Raw genomic sequence first — 17,945 nt, forward strand, 5'->3', positions numbered from 1 at the left:
ACGGTCGTGATACCATTTTTCTTTATTTTTGTGCCAGACAGGAATGAACAATAGTTGTAGTTTCTTCATGTATTCTTTAAATGTTGCTATTGCCTATCCAACATTATCCCATTATTTAACAGCATTCCCCAATTTATCATAGCTCAATGTATGGCTTGCCCCATCGCAGTTTCCTTTATTTAGATTCAGGGCATTAATTGATGCTGATACTATATCCATAGAATCCCTACAGTGTGGAAACAGGCCATTCGGCCCAACAAGTCAACACTGACCCTCTGAAAAGAATCCCACCCCCAGACCCAAACCACACCCACACCCCACCTAACCCTGCATTTCCCATGGCTAACACACCCAACCTACACATCCCTGAACACAATGGGGTAATTTAGCATGACCAATCCAACTATCCTGCACATCTTTAGACTGTCAGAGAAAACTCGAGCACTTGGCAGAAACCCATGCAGACACAGGGAGAACACGTAAACTTCACACAGCTGGAATCAAACCCAAGTTCTTGGCACTGTGAGGCAGCAATGCTAACTACCGAGCCACCACGTCACCCTTCTTCATCTTCATGAAAAATTCCATCATATTGTAGTTATGCTTCCCAAGGGGCCTCACATGGACAGACTGCCAATTATTCATTTCTCATTAAACAATATCCAGCCTAGGATGGCCTGTTCTCTAGCTGGTTCCTCAAGGTATTGATCCACAAAAGCAGCTCATAGTCACTTTATGAATTCCTCCTTTATGGTATTATTGTTGATGTGATTTGTCTAATCTGTAAGATAGCTGCAAAGATAAGAGCACCTGGTGCAGGAAGTAATATATTTGCAGCATAAAGGGTTGGCTATCAGGAATCAGAGTAGTAATAACTAGAACTTTCTGGGATCGGCAACCCGAGACTAGCTGGGTTCGCAACCATTTACAATCTACATTAGCAATAAGGGATGACAGAACTGAATGTTTGGTAGCTAAATTCACTGTCACAAGGAGGCAGAATCCACATAGGGATGTACACAGGCCAAGTTCATGGGCAAAACTTTGGCAGAAAGAATATAATGTCAATAAATGTGAATTTGTCCACTTTGGCACAGGAAAGTGGTATTATATCAAAAAAAGATGCTGAAGACTTGAGTATCCTGGTAAATGAATCACCCAAAATTAGGATGCAGGTGCAGCAAGGGATTTAGAAAGATTTTTGATCCAGGAAGAAGTCCAGGAGCTATGCGTATGCAAACAAGACAAGATGATCACAAAAACATCAACCATGATGTTGAAAAGTGGAACAGTTCGAAGAACCAATTTGTCTATTGTTCCTAATTCACTCCTAAGAGAGTGAACACTGTTAAAACAGGAAAGGTATCGTCAGAGCAACTTCAACAAAGAGCCCCCCAAACTTGGACAAATAGGTCGAATTTAAAATTCGTGCTGGAAGAACCCGTTGACCGACAGAGAAATGCTCTCTCTCGTTGGGATGGCATAGACAGCCTCCATGTGGCAGGGGTCCATACTGGCCCTTTTGAATAGCCCCGAACAGGTTGAGTCCAACAATCACGCTGGCCTCCTCCTTGGAGCAGGAGCTCCGTTCCCCACAGTCCGGGCGCTGGGAACCCGCGCTTCTTTCTTCACTTACAACGCTTGGTAAGTTTGCAGAGAGTGTCAGCCAGCTGTTGGTACTGCTTCCTGCTCATGTCTAATGGCCGTATCCGAGACATTGTTGCTCCTATTCAGCCGCCAGACCCTTACTGACTCAACCACCTTCCCGTCTCTGTCCCTCTGTCACCAACGCCACAATTTCCTTGGTAACGCCACGCGACGCGGCCCAATAGGAATCTGCGAAGGTGGCGGCTGCGTGCGCATCTACTGGTGACATCAGGCAATACTTCTCCACAGTGACGAATTGCGCCGGCGCAGCGTATGCGCGCGAGCGAGTAGCTTGTGCTCGTGCTGGGGGCTTGCATTTATTGTCTGTCCATAGTTGAAAGATATTAGTGAGCTGCATTTTTTAAACTGGTGCAAGTCATTTAATGGATAGGACTGGAGTGTTGGCAAGTTCCAAGAGCCACACTGAGCCAAATATTTCCAAGTCTGTGAGTGGTGGAGGAATCTTTAAGGTGGTGGCAGTGGTGTTCTCATGTATTGGCTGCCCTTGGCCTTCTAATAATCATGGGTTGGAAAACTCTGTCAAGGAGCCTTTGTGAATTTCTGCAGTGCGTCCTTAAGTAGTATACATCACTGTTACTGAGTGTTGATCGTGGAGGGGATTAATGTTTCTGAATATGGCGCCAAACAAGTGAGTCGCTTTGTTTTGGATGGTGTCAGGCTTCTCAAGTCTTGTTGGAACCGCATTCGTCCAGGCAAGTGGAGAGTATGCTGTCACATTCCTAACTTTTTCCTTGTCAGTGGGCTTTGGGGAGTCAGGCAGTGAGTTACTTGCTGCAGGAACCTAGCCTCAGACATGTTCTTAAGGACACAGTAATTATATGCCGAGTTCAGTTTTGTTTCTGGTCGATGCTAACCTCAGGATGTTGATTCAGGTGTGGATTCAGCAATGGTCATGCTATTGAATGCCAAGTGGGGTTGAGGGGGTTGAAGGTTAGATTATCTGTTGGAGATGATCAATGGTTGGCAGTTAAGTGGTGAAAATGCCTTCTCATAACCAGTGGATCCAATGGTGATGGACATTTAAAAAATTGACAGGAGATGCAGTGTCCACAAATATTCCCATTCTCACTGATGGGAGACCATAGCACACCAGGGAAAAAGATAAGGCTGAAATGTTTGCATCTATCGTCATCAAAGTGGAGGATCTATCTTGGTCTCCTGAGATTTCCACCAACACACATACCAGTCTTCACCAGTTCACTTCACTCCATTCCAATCAGGAAACTTCTAAAGGTAACAATATTCTAGCAACTGTACCAAAGACTTGAGCTCCGCAATTAGTCATGGCCCTAGTTGTGCCAGTGTAGTGACTGGCATGTAGATGCCAATGTGGAGATTTACTCAGGCGTGTACCAAAGCAGGAAAACCCAATCTGACCAATTACCACCCTATCAGTCTGATCTTAATCATAAAAGTGATGATCATGAACAATGCTATCAAGCAACACTTGCAAGGGAATAGGTGTTTACTGGCATGCAGGCAGGGTTCTGCCAGGGTCTCTCAGCTCCTGGCCTTAGTACAGCGTCTCTCCGCTCCTGGCCTTAGTACAGCGTCTCTCCAAACACTGACAAAGAGGTGAATTCCTGAGATGTGGCAAGCTTGATTGTCCTTGACATCAAGGCTGCATTTGAACAAGTGTGGCATCAACAAACTCTGGCAAAATGCAAATTAATAGAAATCAGGGTTGGGGTGGGGACAGTGGTGGTTGAGGTGATGAGGATTCTCTATTGGTTGAAGTCACACAAAGCATTAAGAAAGATGATTGTTGGAAGTTAATTGTCCCAGTCCAAGGACATCACTGTAGGTATTCTCCAGGGTAGGGCCTCAGGCTCAGCTATCTTCACCTTTTCATCAATAAGGTTCCCACTATCATAATGTCAGAAGTGAGGATGGTCACTGATGATAGCACAGCGTTCAGGGTCATTCACAACACCTCAGATGCTGCAACAGTCTGTGTCCATTTGTAGCAAGACCTGGATGACGTCGAGGCTGAGAATGAATAAGTGGCAAATAATCATCACATCAGGCAAATGCCAGGCAACAATCACTTCCAGCAAGAGAAAATCTAACCATCAGCTGTGATAGTTAATGGCATTATCATCACTGAATCCCCTACTATCAACATTCTGGAGGTTACCATTAACCAGCCATAGAAATACCATGGTTGTAAGATCAAGACAGCAGCTTGGAATCCTAGGATATGTGACTAACTTTGTGACTTTTCAATGCTGATCCACCATCTGCAAGGCCACAATTCATGAATGTGATAAAACATTCTCCATTTGCCTGGATGAGTGTAGCTCCAATGACCCTGAAGCAGCTTATTTGGCACTCCAACTTAACATCCAACTTTCACCACCATCAACACTAAAGTTCAGTAGAGGCAGTGTATACCATGCCCAAGATGGACCGCAGTAACTCACTAATGTTTCTGTGACAATACCCTCCAAATCCATGAACGCTACCACCTAGAAGGTCAAGTGCAGATTCTTGGTAACACCACCACTTGTAAGTTCCCCTACAAGGCGCACACCATGCTGACTTGAAACCACGTCACGGATCTTTCGCCATTACTGGGTCAAAATCCAGGAGCACCCTTCCTGACAGCACTGTGGTGGTTCCTGCGCCTCAAAGACTGTAGTGATTCAAGATTGCCACTTTTTCCAGGGTAATTAGGGAGTGCAATAAATGTTGCCCGAGCCAGTGACCCACATCTCATGAATGAATTAAACTAAAAGGCTTCCTGTGCTCCTTGGCCAACTTAATCCTTTGCATTTCAGCAGTTTGTCCAAGTAACACGAGGAGGGAATTTTCCTAAAGGGGAAAAAAAATTGCTGCTATTGACTGTGTCAAACGGTTACACTTTGAAGCTGTAACATAGAAAGCAGAATGCCCAGTTTTAATGCTGTGCTGGAAAGATTGGCACAGGAATAGGCCAAACAGCTCTTTGATCACCAGTTAAATTTAATCTTGGCTGTTTCATATTTTTATTCCATCTATGCACTTTGGTTCAGTAATGTTTAATACTTTTTTTTAAACCTAAGATAGATTCAACAGCTTTTTAGGGAAAGATAGTTGCAGTCTTCCACTACCCTGCATAAAGAAACGCTTCTGATATCACTGCTGCACGGCTTAATTCAAAGGTTTTGTCAATTCTTTCTCAATTCTTTTGCCAGAAGAAGTACTTTATCCACTTACATCTAATTAATAATAATCTTAAATACCTCATTTAGATTACTCCCTAATAATCAGGCCAAGTAACTTTAAGCTTTCCTCATAATGTAATCATTTGCTAGCACATGACAGTAAAGAAATTGATACAACTGCCTAGCATCACTGGATGATGGTTTCGTGTTGAAATTCCTGTATTAGAAAATTAAATGTTTGACATGTGTATTTAATTATTTAAGTATGTCTGTTGTCTAATTATATTTGAACAGGTGTTCCTTCCTGTACTATTACTTTGAATGAAAAACTTGCAAATGATTTTGTGAACAGGGAACCGTATAATGTCATTGCAAACATTTATGCTCTTGGCCATTTTGAAATAATCAAAATTGGGTGTAAACACTGTAAAATCAAGGTCGAAGAGTAGGAATTCAAGGAAGCCATGTTGATTTTCAGCAACACCTTGGGCTACAGCAGAGGAATTGCTGTTATCTTTAGCACATCATTACATGAAGAAATTGATTACAGTGTAAATACACTCCATACATTAAGATTACTTAAATGAAGAAGGATTTGAGAAAGATTTTTCAGTTAAGATGAGAATTAAGGAAGATTATAATGTGACCTGATAACCCCTTTTAATTTTCAAAGATTGTTACGTTAAGCTAAATTGTGCTAGATTGCTTTTGCCAACTGACATGAAGGCGACAAATTTAAGATGAGCAGAAGTGGAATCAGAATTCTTTTTTTAAAATCTCAAAGAAACTTTACTACATGGAAATCTCAGTCAAATCATTGTTTAGCAGAATTCACAGGTGAAAAATTCCTCAGAGCTGCTCTTTCTATAACTTATTGTAGTACTGGAGGTTGTGATCAATGAGAAAGCACAGCTGACCTTGAAACCCTCTGATGAAATTTTCACCTCTGTACTTCTGCAGTTGTACTGCAACTGATTGCGATATTCTTAATTGGACATATTCAGTATGGAGCAGCAGTTATTATGCTGTAAAAGTAAATAACCCAAATAAAAAGGCATTCACAGCTTCTCAAATTGGAAAGAAAGAAACTCTCAAATAAAGTTCCTTCCAGAAATCATATTAAAGATTGGAACATTCTGGGTGAAGATGGAAGCTAAAATTTTCAGAACTACTGAAGATTAGCTTCTTAAAGTATGTTAATCATTTTGCAGTACTGATCGATTCTGCAGTGCTGTTGCCTATCAAATTAGAGCCATAGAGCTGTACAGCATGGAAACAGACCCTTTAGTCGAACTCGTCCATGCTGACCACATTTCTTATTTAATCTAGTCCCATTTGGCCCATATCCCTCCAAACCCTTCCAATTCATATACCCATCCAGATGCTTTTTAAATGTTGTCACTGTACCAGCCTCCACCACGTCCTCTGGCAGCTCATTCCATACACGCATCACCCTCTGCATGAAAATGTTGGCCCTTAGGTCTGTTTGTTTTAAATCCTTTCCCCTCTCACCTTAAACCTGTGCCCTCCAGTTTTAGACGCACCCCAGGGAAAAGACCTTGCCTATTCACCCTATCCATGCCCCTCACGACTTTATAAACTTCTCTAAGTTCACCTCTCAGCCTCCAACTCCCCATACAATTCAGCCTCTCCATATAGCCCAAGGTCAAGCCCTCCAATCCGGGCAACAACCTTGTAAATCTTTTTCTGAACCCTTTCAAGTTTCACTACATCCTTCCTATAGCTGGGAGACCAGAAGTGCATACAGTATTCCAAAAGTGGCCTAACCAATATTCTGCACAGCTGCAACATGACCTCCCAACTCTGATACTCAATGCACTGACCAATAAAGGCAAGTATACCAAATGCCTTCTTCACTATCCTTTCTACCTGCAACTCCACTTTCAAGGAATTATGCACCTGCACGACAAGGTCTCTTTATTCAGCAATATTCCCCGGGACCTTATTAAATGTGTAAGTCCTGCCCTAATTTGCCTTTCCAAAATACAGCACTTCATGTTTAGTTAAATTAGATTCCACCTGCTCCTCCTCAGCCCATTGGCCTTTCTGATCAAGGTCCCATTGTACGCTAAGGTAACCTTCTTCACTGTGTCACTGCACTTCCAATTCTGGTGTCATCTGCAAACTTATTAAACATACCTTCTATGTTCATTTCCAAGTCACATTGGAAGTATTATTACAAATTCAGTTACACTTGTTTAAATAAGATCTTAAGTTTTTTTTTAATGGGATTTCAAATAGCAGCACAGGAGTAGAACATTGAAAATTGCACTGAATTAACCTCTGCCAGCTCTAGGTACAAAAGGGGTTGCTGTGATAACAACACAGCCTAAGTCAGAACATTAAGTGACAGACATCAACTTCAGGATTTCCGTAATAATCTCTTTCTGCTCCCCAGCTCCAAAAAGAATCCTAATACTACAGTCAATTTCAGAATGTTAATGACAGCAGTAAGTACTGATACTTCATCATCAACCCTCACTCCTACAAAATCTAACCAAGGTTCTGCTGCACAAAGTTACAATCTGGGAGCAGAATCAGCTCCAGGGTAACTTTTTCGTCTGCATTTCTTTAATAGTTGATTTAAACATTCTGGGATATTAGAGGGATAGTGAGTAAACATGAGTTTAAATGGACCGATGAAGAAAAAGAGTAGTGGAAATGATGGTAAGTACTTTGTGTGCTGGTACCTTGATTCTATGTCATCTCTTTCAATGGGTTTAATCTCACTTTGGTGACTTCATAACTTAATAATTTATGTAAAGTATGAACATGAGTAAGAATAGATCCGGGATGTTCAAATCTCAAATTTTTTTACTATCAACATAGTTAAATCTTCTTGCCATATTTTTGACACTTGTTAAATAGCAATTAATTAAGATACATGTGTTTGCTACTAAAACTCCTATGACGATTTACTGGAAAATAAAAGCAATCATATTTGACAATATTCTCTGATACAAATTCTGGTAAAGGGACAAATCAGGTAATTTTTCAAAAGTAGCCAAGTAAAGAATGATTCCTGTAATGTGATTATTGAAAATATCAACCAAATAGAAACCAAAATTGGTGCTATTTCTACACATCGCAGCAAAGCAGAATTGAAGCATGCCTTCTTTGTAATGTTAAACTCAGCGCTATGATTGGTGCAGGACGGATTTAAAGATTTTCAGATTTTTCAGATGTTTTGCTCGAGGAGAGCTGCATCCATTTGTACAACGGAAAGATCCTCCTGCAGCTTTGATGTCTTATATCACAGATGTGATATTTAGGACAGCAGTGTTGTCCATCAAAGCAGCAGTGAGCCTGAAAAGGAAATACAACAAACATCAATGGAACAAAATTATATTTGAGTGAAAACATTCAAGAAAACTCTTAAATTTACCAATTCTCCAATGAGTTACGTTTACACTAAATACACTCTCATGTAGTTTTGGGAATAGAAACAAAATGATGGACAAAACTAGTAGGTCGAGCAGCAAACATGAAGAGTAAACAGTTAACTGTCTGAATTTTTTTGGCTAAGTCTGAGTTGTGTCAAGTTTTTTTTTGGAGGATTTATTGCCACGAGGCCTTGTGAGTTTTCTTGTCCTATTTACCGAACCCACCTCCTTAATTGCCTACGTATGGCATCTGTCAATTCCAATTTCTGCCCCATCCTAGCCTGCCATTTCCAGAACAACTTGCTACTTAGCAGATATCCTAGAATTCACCAGTATCCCTTTTGCTCAGGCCATCTTTAGAAGACTGTTGCATACCGGGACAAGCACCATGACTCCTGCACATTTCTTGACATTTGCCCTGAACATGGCAGACAGAGCAGAAATCAGTGACGTGCTTTGCAGACAGAGTCCCTAAGGTCTTGTTGGATAGGGGTGGTGCCATTGCAGAACTTCCGTTTCCTTCAGGGCCTGCCGTAAAGATCCTGCCTGCTTGATCCAAGGTTGACTCAGGTCAGTGCTGTCTCAGCTATCTTGATAAATGCACAAAACTGCAGGAAGAAGATCAATGTGCTTCTCCCCTCCATCAGGCTAAGTGCCACCACTTTCTTTCTGATACCTCATACTCACTCTCTTCTGTTGAACCCATTCCCTACTACTCAAAATGCCTGCGACATCTTTTCCTGCTCACTCTCACCCCACACAATGCCCAACAACACTATCTTTATGTTGCCAACTCGCTTGTTCAGAATACTTCTCCACCTTCACCAAAAGTCAGAAATCACACGACACCAGGTTATAATCCAATAGGTTTATTTGAAAACAAGAGTTCAGAGCCTTAGTCCTTCTTCAGGTGTTAGTGAAAGAGGTAGTATCAGACACAGAATTTATAAGCTGTTAAATCTTAAATCAGTTAGAATGTTTTAACCAATCAATATAAATATGTAAATCCTCAAATTCCTTTCAGTCACAGTCCTGAGTGAACTGAAGGTTTTCAGTGTAAAGAAGAGGTGACATTTTAGGCTAGACAATGCATGTTTGGTGCGAGGCCTTGTTTAGAGTCTGTTTGTGTTTTGGTTTGGAGTCAGACTAGTTTAATTTCTAAAGTATGAATTTATAAAACACCATTTTGACTGTCTATAAATTGTGTGCTTTTTGAACAAAATAAAATACATCTGCAAATATAAATTCATCCCACAGATTCACGTGTGTGTGTGCACGCGCACACAGTGAGGGGGGAGAGAGACTGTATTTGTGGAGGGGGGAAAACGGTGCATGCATGGGAGGGGAGATTGTGTCTATGTCAGTGTATAGGAGGGAGTGAGACTGTGTCTGCTTGTGTGAGGCCCTCGCACACACGCTCTCTCTCCATCTCTCTCACTCACACACACACATGAATCTATGGGGTGAATTTATATTTGCCTCAGTGAGATTGCCACCATTCACTGTTCTAAACTCTTAGGAAAATGGACCTATTCTAGCCATGTCAGGAACCTACATTATATTCCTTCTGAGACAATTATACCCTTCTTTTAGGTAAGACGTTCAACACTGTACGGAGTACTCCACATATAATATCACCAACAACCTGTATAATTACAGCATGACTTCTTTCAGCTAACATACAATTTGTTTCCTTACTATTTATTGTAGTTCTATGCTAACTTCCAGTGCTTTGTGGACAAGGACACTTACATCTAACCTACCCCTTCAATTTATTTTAGTGCATGGGCAAATTGTTTATGTATGTGGGCCTTTTTCTCTTGTGTAGCTACGGCACATGTAATTTAAAAGGACTGACTTATGTGTGACCTGTGCAGGCATTACTGGGTTGCTCTCTGGCCACATAGTTCCCTAGGAACATTTTTGATTGTTGATATTTCCCAGTCTTTCATCATTTCAATTGCTTTTTTTATTTTACCTACCGAAGTGGATTTTCACACTTCAAATTATTTCTACAGTTATTGCTCAGTCATTTAATCTTTGTCCTCACTTCGCAGCCTCTGTGCATTCTCACTGTTAACTTTCCCACTTGACTTTTTATCATCAGCAAACCTCTGTTTCTGCATTGGTGATTGATGTTGATTTTAAACAACTAAGTCTTGAGCACTGATCTTTGTCAGAGTTGATAGTTAAACGTTCTAATCATGAAAATGACTAATTTGTTCCTACCATTTATTTTCTATCCATTAACCAATCCTCATCCGTTCCAATATATTATCGTAATCCAAAGAGCCCTCATTTTATGCAGTAATCTGTGTGATTACTTGTGAATGCTTTTTGAAAATCCATATATGCAGCATCCACTGGTGATTCTTATCTAGCTGCTGGTTATCTAGCCTGTAAAGGCTCTAACAGTTTTGCCAAACAGGATTTTCCTACCAGAAATCTATTGATTCTGCCCATCTGAAGTGAATTGGAATACTAGGCTAGGAGGCATAGCATTAGAAATGCATCTGCAGACATTTAAAAGGATCTTTCAGTATAATCATATTAACTTCATTCCTACTATAAAGAAAAGTTACGAGTGGAGGTCCCACTATATGTGGTTGACAAAAGAAAGCATCAAACTTGAAAAAGCATATAACTGGGCAAAGGTCTGTGGCAAGTCAGATGACTGGTCAGAATGTAAAGAAGGGCAGAGAATAATTAAAAGGTTAATTGGAGGAAGAATTTTGAACACGAGAGGAAACTAGCTAGAAATGGTGTGTGTGTGTGTGTGTGTGTGTGTGTGTGTGTGTGTGTTGGATGGGGGGTGGAATTCTATAGGTTTCCAGGAAAAAAAAGAGTAAATTCAGTATTCCTGACCCTAAAGCAGGTGACAATTCAGGGAGTTAATAGTAGATAATAAAGAAATGGTGCATGCAATAATGAAATATTTTATGTCTGTCTTGATAATAGAGAATACAAAGATACCTATAAATCAGAAGGTTGAAGGAAGAGATTAACTTGGTAAAATTTATAATCACTAGGAAAGTGGTACTGACCAAACTGATAGAGCTGCAGGTTGCTAAGTCTTTGAGTACAGATTTCATCCTAGGGTCTTAAGGGTTTGACTAAGAAGTAGGAGATGCATTAGTGTTTATTTTCCAAAATTCAATGTGTTTGGTTCTGGAAACGTTAGACTGGAAAGCAGCAAATATAACTCCTCTATTCCAAAAGGACAGGAGGTAGTAAACAGAAAATTTGTAAGCCAGCTAAGATGACATGTCATGGAGAAGATGTTTGAATTGATAATAAAGATTATAACTTGCAATAGCACTTGGAAAAACTTGAGATAACTGGGAAGAGTCAGCATGGCTTTGTAAAAGGAAAATCATATTTAACCAACTTATTGGCGTTCTTTGAAGAAATATAATGTGCTGTGGACAAAAGGGAGACTGTAAATGTACTGTCCATGGATTTCCAAAAGGCATTTGACAAGGTTATGCATAAAAGAATATTACATAAATTAGGTGCTGACAAGTAAGAGTGACATACTAACATCAGTGGGTTGATATAGGAGTTGGGAAGTCATGTTGCAGCTGTACATGGCATTGGTTAGGCCACTTTTAGAATACTGCATTCAATTCTGGTCTCCATGCTATAGGAAGGGTGTTGTGAAATTTGAGAGGATTCAGAGAAGAGTTACAAGCATGCTGCCAGGGTTGAGAGAAGCTGAATAGGCTGGGGCTGTTTTCCCCGGAGCATCGTAGGCTAAGAAATGACCTTATAGAGGTTTCTAAAATCATGAGGGGCATGGATACGGTGAATAGTCAAGGTCTTTTCCCCAGGGAAGGCAAGTCCAAAACTAGAAGGCATAGGTTTAAGGTGAGAGGGGGCAGAATTAAAAAGGACCTAAGGGGCATCTTTTTCACACAGAGGATGGTGTGTGTATAGAATAAGATGCCAGATTAAATGGTGTAGGCTGGTACAATTCTGAGATGGGCTAAATGCTTGCAGGTGGAACTGGATTAATTTAGGATATCTGGCCAACATGGACAAGTTGGACCGAAGGGTCTATTTCCATGCTGTACACCTCGACGACTCTATGACTGTAAGTGCAGAATCATCCTGTAAGTGAATCAAAGGTGTGCCATGAGGGGGTTTGCAGAAGCTGGCATATATTGGATGCTGATATGGGGCGCTTGTGACTGCGCCCATGGAGTATGTCCTGAAATATTGGTACCTAGTTTCCAACACTGAAGCTGTTCAGAGCAAACAGTGTGCTGAATTTGCCAGGTACTTGTTCTGATTTCTTTGTTGGGTTTCTCAAGATCTAGCTTGTTTGACAAGTTAAAGATGACAGCCTGAATATTAATGAGATGAGTATTATATAGTTGTACTTTTACCACCTCGTGTTATAATTCTAGGAAGGATGTTAATGCATTGGAGAAGGTGGTTCAAAAGAAGCATTCAAGAGGGCATTGGATGATTATTTGGATAAAAATAATGTGCAAGGGTGTGGGGAAAAGCAAAAGATTGGCATGAGGTAATTATGCTTAATTGAAGAACTCGTGCAGATATCACGGGCCAAATGGCCTCCTTCTGCACTACAAGACCATTAAATCATTTGAGAAGCAATAATAACAATAAAATGGTATTTTGTCACTACTTAACAAGTATCTTGCTATGCCACTTGTGAAATCTGTAAAAGATGGAATGAAATGATCTCATTGTCGAGGTAGACCTTGCTGCATTTATTGCCCAATTCTGCCACACACAGGCCACATTGCTCAGACTCTTATAAGATTCCATGCAATGTTTCAAGCCCAATATGGTACTTCCTCAGAATTCCTGTTCTGAAGCTGCCAGATCTGCTGAGTTTCTCCAAAATTTTTAAAAATATATATATTTCATATCCCCAGTGTCCACATATTCTGTTTCTATTTGATAAAACTGTTTTTACATTTGTGGCGGGGAAAATTGGTCTGCAACACATCCAAATCATTGAAAATATTTTCATAACAACAAATTGGAATTCATCTTAGACTCCTTGTATTAAGTATTTGTGACAATCATATACATGTAATACATTGATTCATAATCAGTCATAATTTTGTTTACTTTTACAAAGCAATAGCCGTTTTCTTTTGAACTGCTTTTTATCTTGTGGACACAGTCATTTGAATCTGAGGATTCATTCAAAGATAAACAAGAACTGTTTTAACAAATACACAGTCTGTGCATCAATTGTGACTTACGTTACGATATGGACAGCATCCCCATGTTTTGTTCCACAACCTACAGCATGTACTTCCAGCTTTACAAACATGTGTGTCATCACAATAAACGACCGAGCCATCACTACTGAGGCTGCTTTGCAGAGCTTCTGACCAAATCATTGCAGGTTCCTTGATGAGCCATGGTACACTGGCACTATCCTGTACACAACGTAACCTCTGAAGGTCACACCTGGTGCCATAAGGACAGCAGTGAATACCATCGTTACAACAAACAGCCTGTTGACAATAAAGACCCAAGTAATTATTTCATTATTACAGCAGGAAACTTACACCTCCATTTGATTACTGTTTGTAAAAATGTTATGGAAAGGGAAAGTAAGGGAACAAAAGAAAGCCATTTAACCTATGCTAATTCTCTGTGCATTGTGGTTTCACAACTTTATTCCATAGCCCTGCAGGTTTATTTCCTTCTAGTGTCCATCCAATTTCTGTTTGAAATCATTGATCATATGATCATATAGCAGGGGAGGCAATAGCCTAGTGGTATTACCACTGGAACGTTAATCCAGAGACCCAGGTAATGTTCTGGGAATCCAGGTTCAAATTCTGTCATGGCAGATGGTGGAATTTGAATTCAATAAATATGTGGAATTTAGAGTCTAATGATGACTACAAATCCATTGTCGATTGTTGGAAAAAACCATCTGGTTCACTAATGTCCTTCAAGGAAGGAAACTGCCATCCCTACCTGATCTGGCCAACATGTGACTCCTGACCCACAGCAATGTGGTTGACTCCTAATTGCCCTCTGGTCAATTATGGCAATAAATGCTGGCTTAGCCAGTGATGCCCTCATCCCATGAATGAATAAAACGCTTCCACAACCATTGTAGGTGGTCAGTGCCATGCATTAAATAATTATAGCAAGCCAATGCATCTTTGAACTGCAAAAAAAAATTCAAATTGAATGTATCTTGAAAGGACTCAGACTAATGGCCTGGATGAAATCACCATTCTGTATCAGAATAAACCTTTGCAAATAACAGGTAATTCAGTAGTTTTCTGTTTTTGTCTATCTCCAATCTCCTGCTTTTGAACCAGGAAAATTGTAAGATCTCGTGAAGAGGGAGAAGGTAATGGAAAGCTAATTCCTTTCCACTGTGAGATTATGCACAACAGAATATAATTGTAACAAGATCATTTGGATTTCAGTTTCACAGGTTGTAACCTATCCCAGGAGGAGGACAACACTGCATGATCTACAGTAGATAAATCCATTTGATGCCTCTAGATTACAGAGTTGTCCCTTGAAACACTGATACTCAAAACTGTCCTCAGTTCAAACCTCTTCGTTTAAACTGAAACACTGGAATACTTCAGTGCCATGAGTATTAAATGGAAGCCATCTATGTAGTCATACAGACAAGCACATTGCTCCACCTTAACGATGGACAGTTTTATTTGGTTTCTCTATTCACTAATGGGGTGTGGGTATTGCTGGATAAGCCAGCAATTACTTTTCATACCTAAATTGCCGAGATAGTGGAGGTGAGCTGTCATCTCAAGCCACTACCGTCGTCCTTGTGCTGTTAAGGGAATTCTAGAACTCCGTCCTAATGACAGTGAAGGAATGGCAATACAGTTTCAATTCAGGATGATGTCTGACTTGGAGTGGAACTTGTAGGTGGTGATGTTGCCATACATCTGCTGTCCTTGTCCTTCTAGTTGGTGATGTCATGGAAGGAGCTTTTGGAAGGGTGAAAGGAGTCTTGTTGAGTATAGCAGTACACCTTGCACATATACACTGCTGCCAGTGTGCCCCTGGTGAAGGAGTGAATGTTGAAGGTGCTAAATGGGGTGCCAATTAACCAATCTATGTCCTATTAGGTGTTCAACTTCTTGAATGTTGTTGGAGCTGCACCATCCAGGCAAATGGAGTGTATTCCATCATATTCCTGATGTGCCTTGCAGAAGAAGGTGGACATTCAGAAGTCAGGAGGGGAGTTATACACACACACACACATTACCCAACCTCTGGCTGTTGTTTTGGCTACAATTATTTCATGGCTGTCCTTGTTCAATTTCTCATCAATGGTAACTCTCAACATGTTAATTGTATGTGTGTTTTGTTGGGGGGGGGGGCGGTGTTGGAGGGTGGATTCATTAAATATGGGACCATGGAGACATTCTCTCTTGTCTTATGGCACACCTAAATAGCGAATAAAATTCACACCACACATCAGCCCAAGCCTGAATGTTATTCAGGTCATGCTCCACATGGGCACGGACTGCTTCAATATCTGAAGAAACATGAATGATGTTGAACATCATGTAATTATCAGTGAACATCCCCACTTCTGGCCTTATGATGCAGGCATGCTCACTCATAAAGCCGCTGAAAGTGTTTCAGGGTAGGACACCAGCCTGAAGATCTCCTGCAGTGATGCTTTTGGGTAGAGATGCCTGGCCACCAACAACCACAACAGTTTTTTTTGTGCTAAGTACCCCTCTGACTTCCATGATGAGAAATTTTGAAGTCTAGTTTGTTCACTGCAGTTGGCAGGATAGGAAACTGTATATTAATGAGGCATGGTGTGCTGTTAATACCATCCCAACAAGCAATTATCATCTTAAAAAGCAAAAACCTGTGGACATTTCCTGGCAGTCTTGTAATCTGGAACTCTGTGGAACCATGTAGAAATTATAATGCTGAAGAGGAATGTAGGGGATAAGAAAGATGTAGGGGTATGTATTAGGGGACGTCTTCAACATGATCACTGGCTAACTCCATAAAATGCCTCACATTTTTATATCCACTCAGCAAGTAATTTGTGTGACTAAATAAACTTCATCTACATTTATTTAGGTACCAAGAAGGAATTTAAAGTATTTTAATACCTTACAAATACGTGTACATGTCGTGTTGAATGCACACAAGGAAGTATTGTGGAGGTGATTTAAATTTAAAGGGCAGCATTTACATTTTAGTGATACAGTTTATAACCACCCACCTGAAGTAGTGGGCAACAACTCCAACTTCCGGTCCGTGTTTTACAACAAGTATTTCCATTCGGACAGTAATGCGTACGGTCACAAAGGACTGAGCTATCACTGTTAACACTGGTGCTCAGAGCAGTTTCCATTTCAAGTGTGTTGCCTTCCATTGGAATACTGGGATATTTTACTGCTGAGGACGATGGATCTGTGTTGTCTTGTGGGCAGCACATTGACCCACCATAACAACAGACAGTCTAAATATAAACCAAGAAATAACACTATTAACATTTTGTAAATTCAGTTCAGTAGATGCACATAAGAACCATTAATTAATGCTTAAAAATATATTTAAAACACAAAAATCATCATGTGATATTGCCATGCAACTACTGAAAGGGTCAGTTAATTTATAACTGAGTTGCTTAGGTTGCTATGATAGCTTTGTGCTGCCAAATTACTCCACTGCAACCCAACTCACTTCCCTAGCTTGGAGGTCATTAAATCCACATGGGCTTCCATCAGGTTTGATGGCAGCTAGAGGGGCCTCCCAGTGGAGCACAGGAAGCTTTCGTGCTGTTGTGGCAGCAGTGTCATGCAAAGAGACAACAGGAACCTTACACAGCCTGCTGCGACCTAAATCAAAATAGTTATCACATTCTGATGAATCAGCTGACACAAAATAATTTAATGCTGTGCATTTGAGTAAAAAGATCCAATAAATATTTCTCCCAAGGCTAAATGTTCAATTTTAATCATGGTGTCATAAACCAAAACTGGGGAAAAAACTACATGATTTGTTTTCAATAGCATTGAATATAGCTGTCTTGTGCCAGTAGGAAGGTCAAAATCTATTAGATGGTGCTTGAGTATCACATTCACAATCTTTTATACACCTGCTTTGAAATCAATAATTTTATTTGCAAGGGTCAAAGAACGAACCAATCACCTACAAATTTAATCAGATCCATTGAAACTGAATTAACCCAAAAGGAAACAATAATAAATGAGCAGTGAATTAACATAAAAGTCACATAATTCCATTTTACCAATTGATTGCTCTTAATGTGTAATCCAAATGTTGTCTTTCCACTGGAGGCACATACAAAGTCTTCAATTCAGCTAAAATCTGGAGTTAAAAGTATAATGCTGACCATGAAACTATTGTCAATTGTCATTAAACTACAACTGGTTCACTGATGTCCTTTAAAGTCAACCTGCCGTCTTTACCTGGCCGGTGCTAAATAGGAGCTCAGATCCCCAACAACACAGCAGCGTGGTTGTTATCTCATGTTGGTGAGGGCCTGACCATTCAGATCCCGTTCTTGACAGACTTGCCACAAACCCAAATAGCTTCACACCTCCCTAGGTCCCCATCCAATCTGTCTACATGATCCTGCACCTTCCTACCTTTCTCACTCCAGCCCTTGGCATATGGAGGTGACCATGCCTGGTGTCAGTATGATACCACTGTACCTGCCATGAAAGCAAGCTCCCGACCACAGGCAAAC

General features: G+C 40.5%; 2 protein-coding genes across 4 annotated transcripts in view; both read right to left on the reverse strand.

The window, feature by feature from the left end:
• clxn (calaxin) overlaps positions 1–3,133 on the reverse strand; it is a 35,035-nt gene extending 31,902 nt beyond the window's left edge. Inside the window, exon 1 of the mRNA XM_048522703.2 lies at positions 1,637–3,133. Coding sequence (XP_048378660.1) covers positions 1,637–1,718 — 82 coding nt within the window. The 5' untranslated portion in view covers positions 1,719–3,133. The remainder of the gene's footprint in view (positions 1–1,636) is intronic.
• A 1,198-nt stretch (positions 3,134–4,331) lies between these two features.
• The window catches only part of LOC125449070 (progranulin-like), a 44,142-nt gene continuing 30,528 nt past the window's right edge, over positions 4,332–17,945 (reverse strand). The window contains exons 4-6 of one of the 3 annotated variants that reach the window (XM_048524701.2): positions 16,452–16,691; positions 13,459–13,716; positions 4,332–8,141 (exon numbers count right to left, since the gene is read on the reverse strand). In XM_048524701.2, the coding sequence (XP_048380658.1) occupies positions 7,995–8,141; positions 13,459–13,716; positions 16,452–16,691 (645 nt within the window). In that variant the 3' untranslated portion in view covers positions 4,332–7,994. The remainder of the gene's footprint in view (positions 8,142–13,458; positions 13,717–16,451; positions 16,692–17,945) is intronic. The other 2 variants (XM_048524696.2, XM_048524687.2) reach the window with 2 other exon arrangements.

Source organism: Stegostoma tigrinum, chromosome 2 (genome assembly GCF_030684315.1).
Source record: "Stegostoma tigrinum isolate sSteTig4 chromosome 2, sSteTig4.hap1, whole genome shotgun sequence".
Classification (NCBI taxonomy): domain Eukaryota; kingdom Metazoa; phylum Chordata; class Chondrichthyes; order Orectolobiformes; family Stegostomatidae; genus Stegostoma; species Stegostoma tigrinum.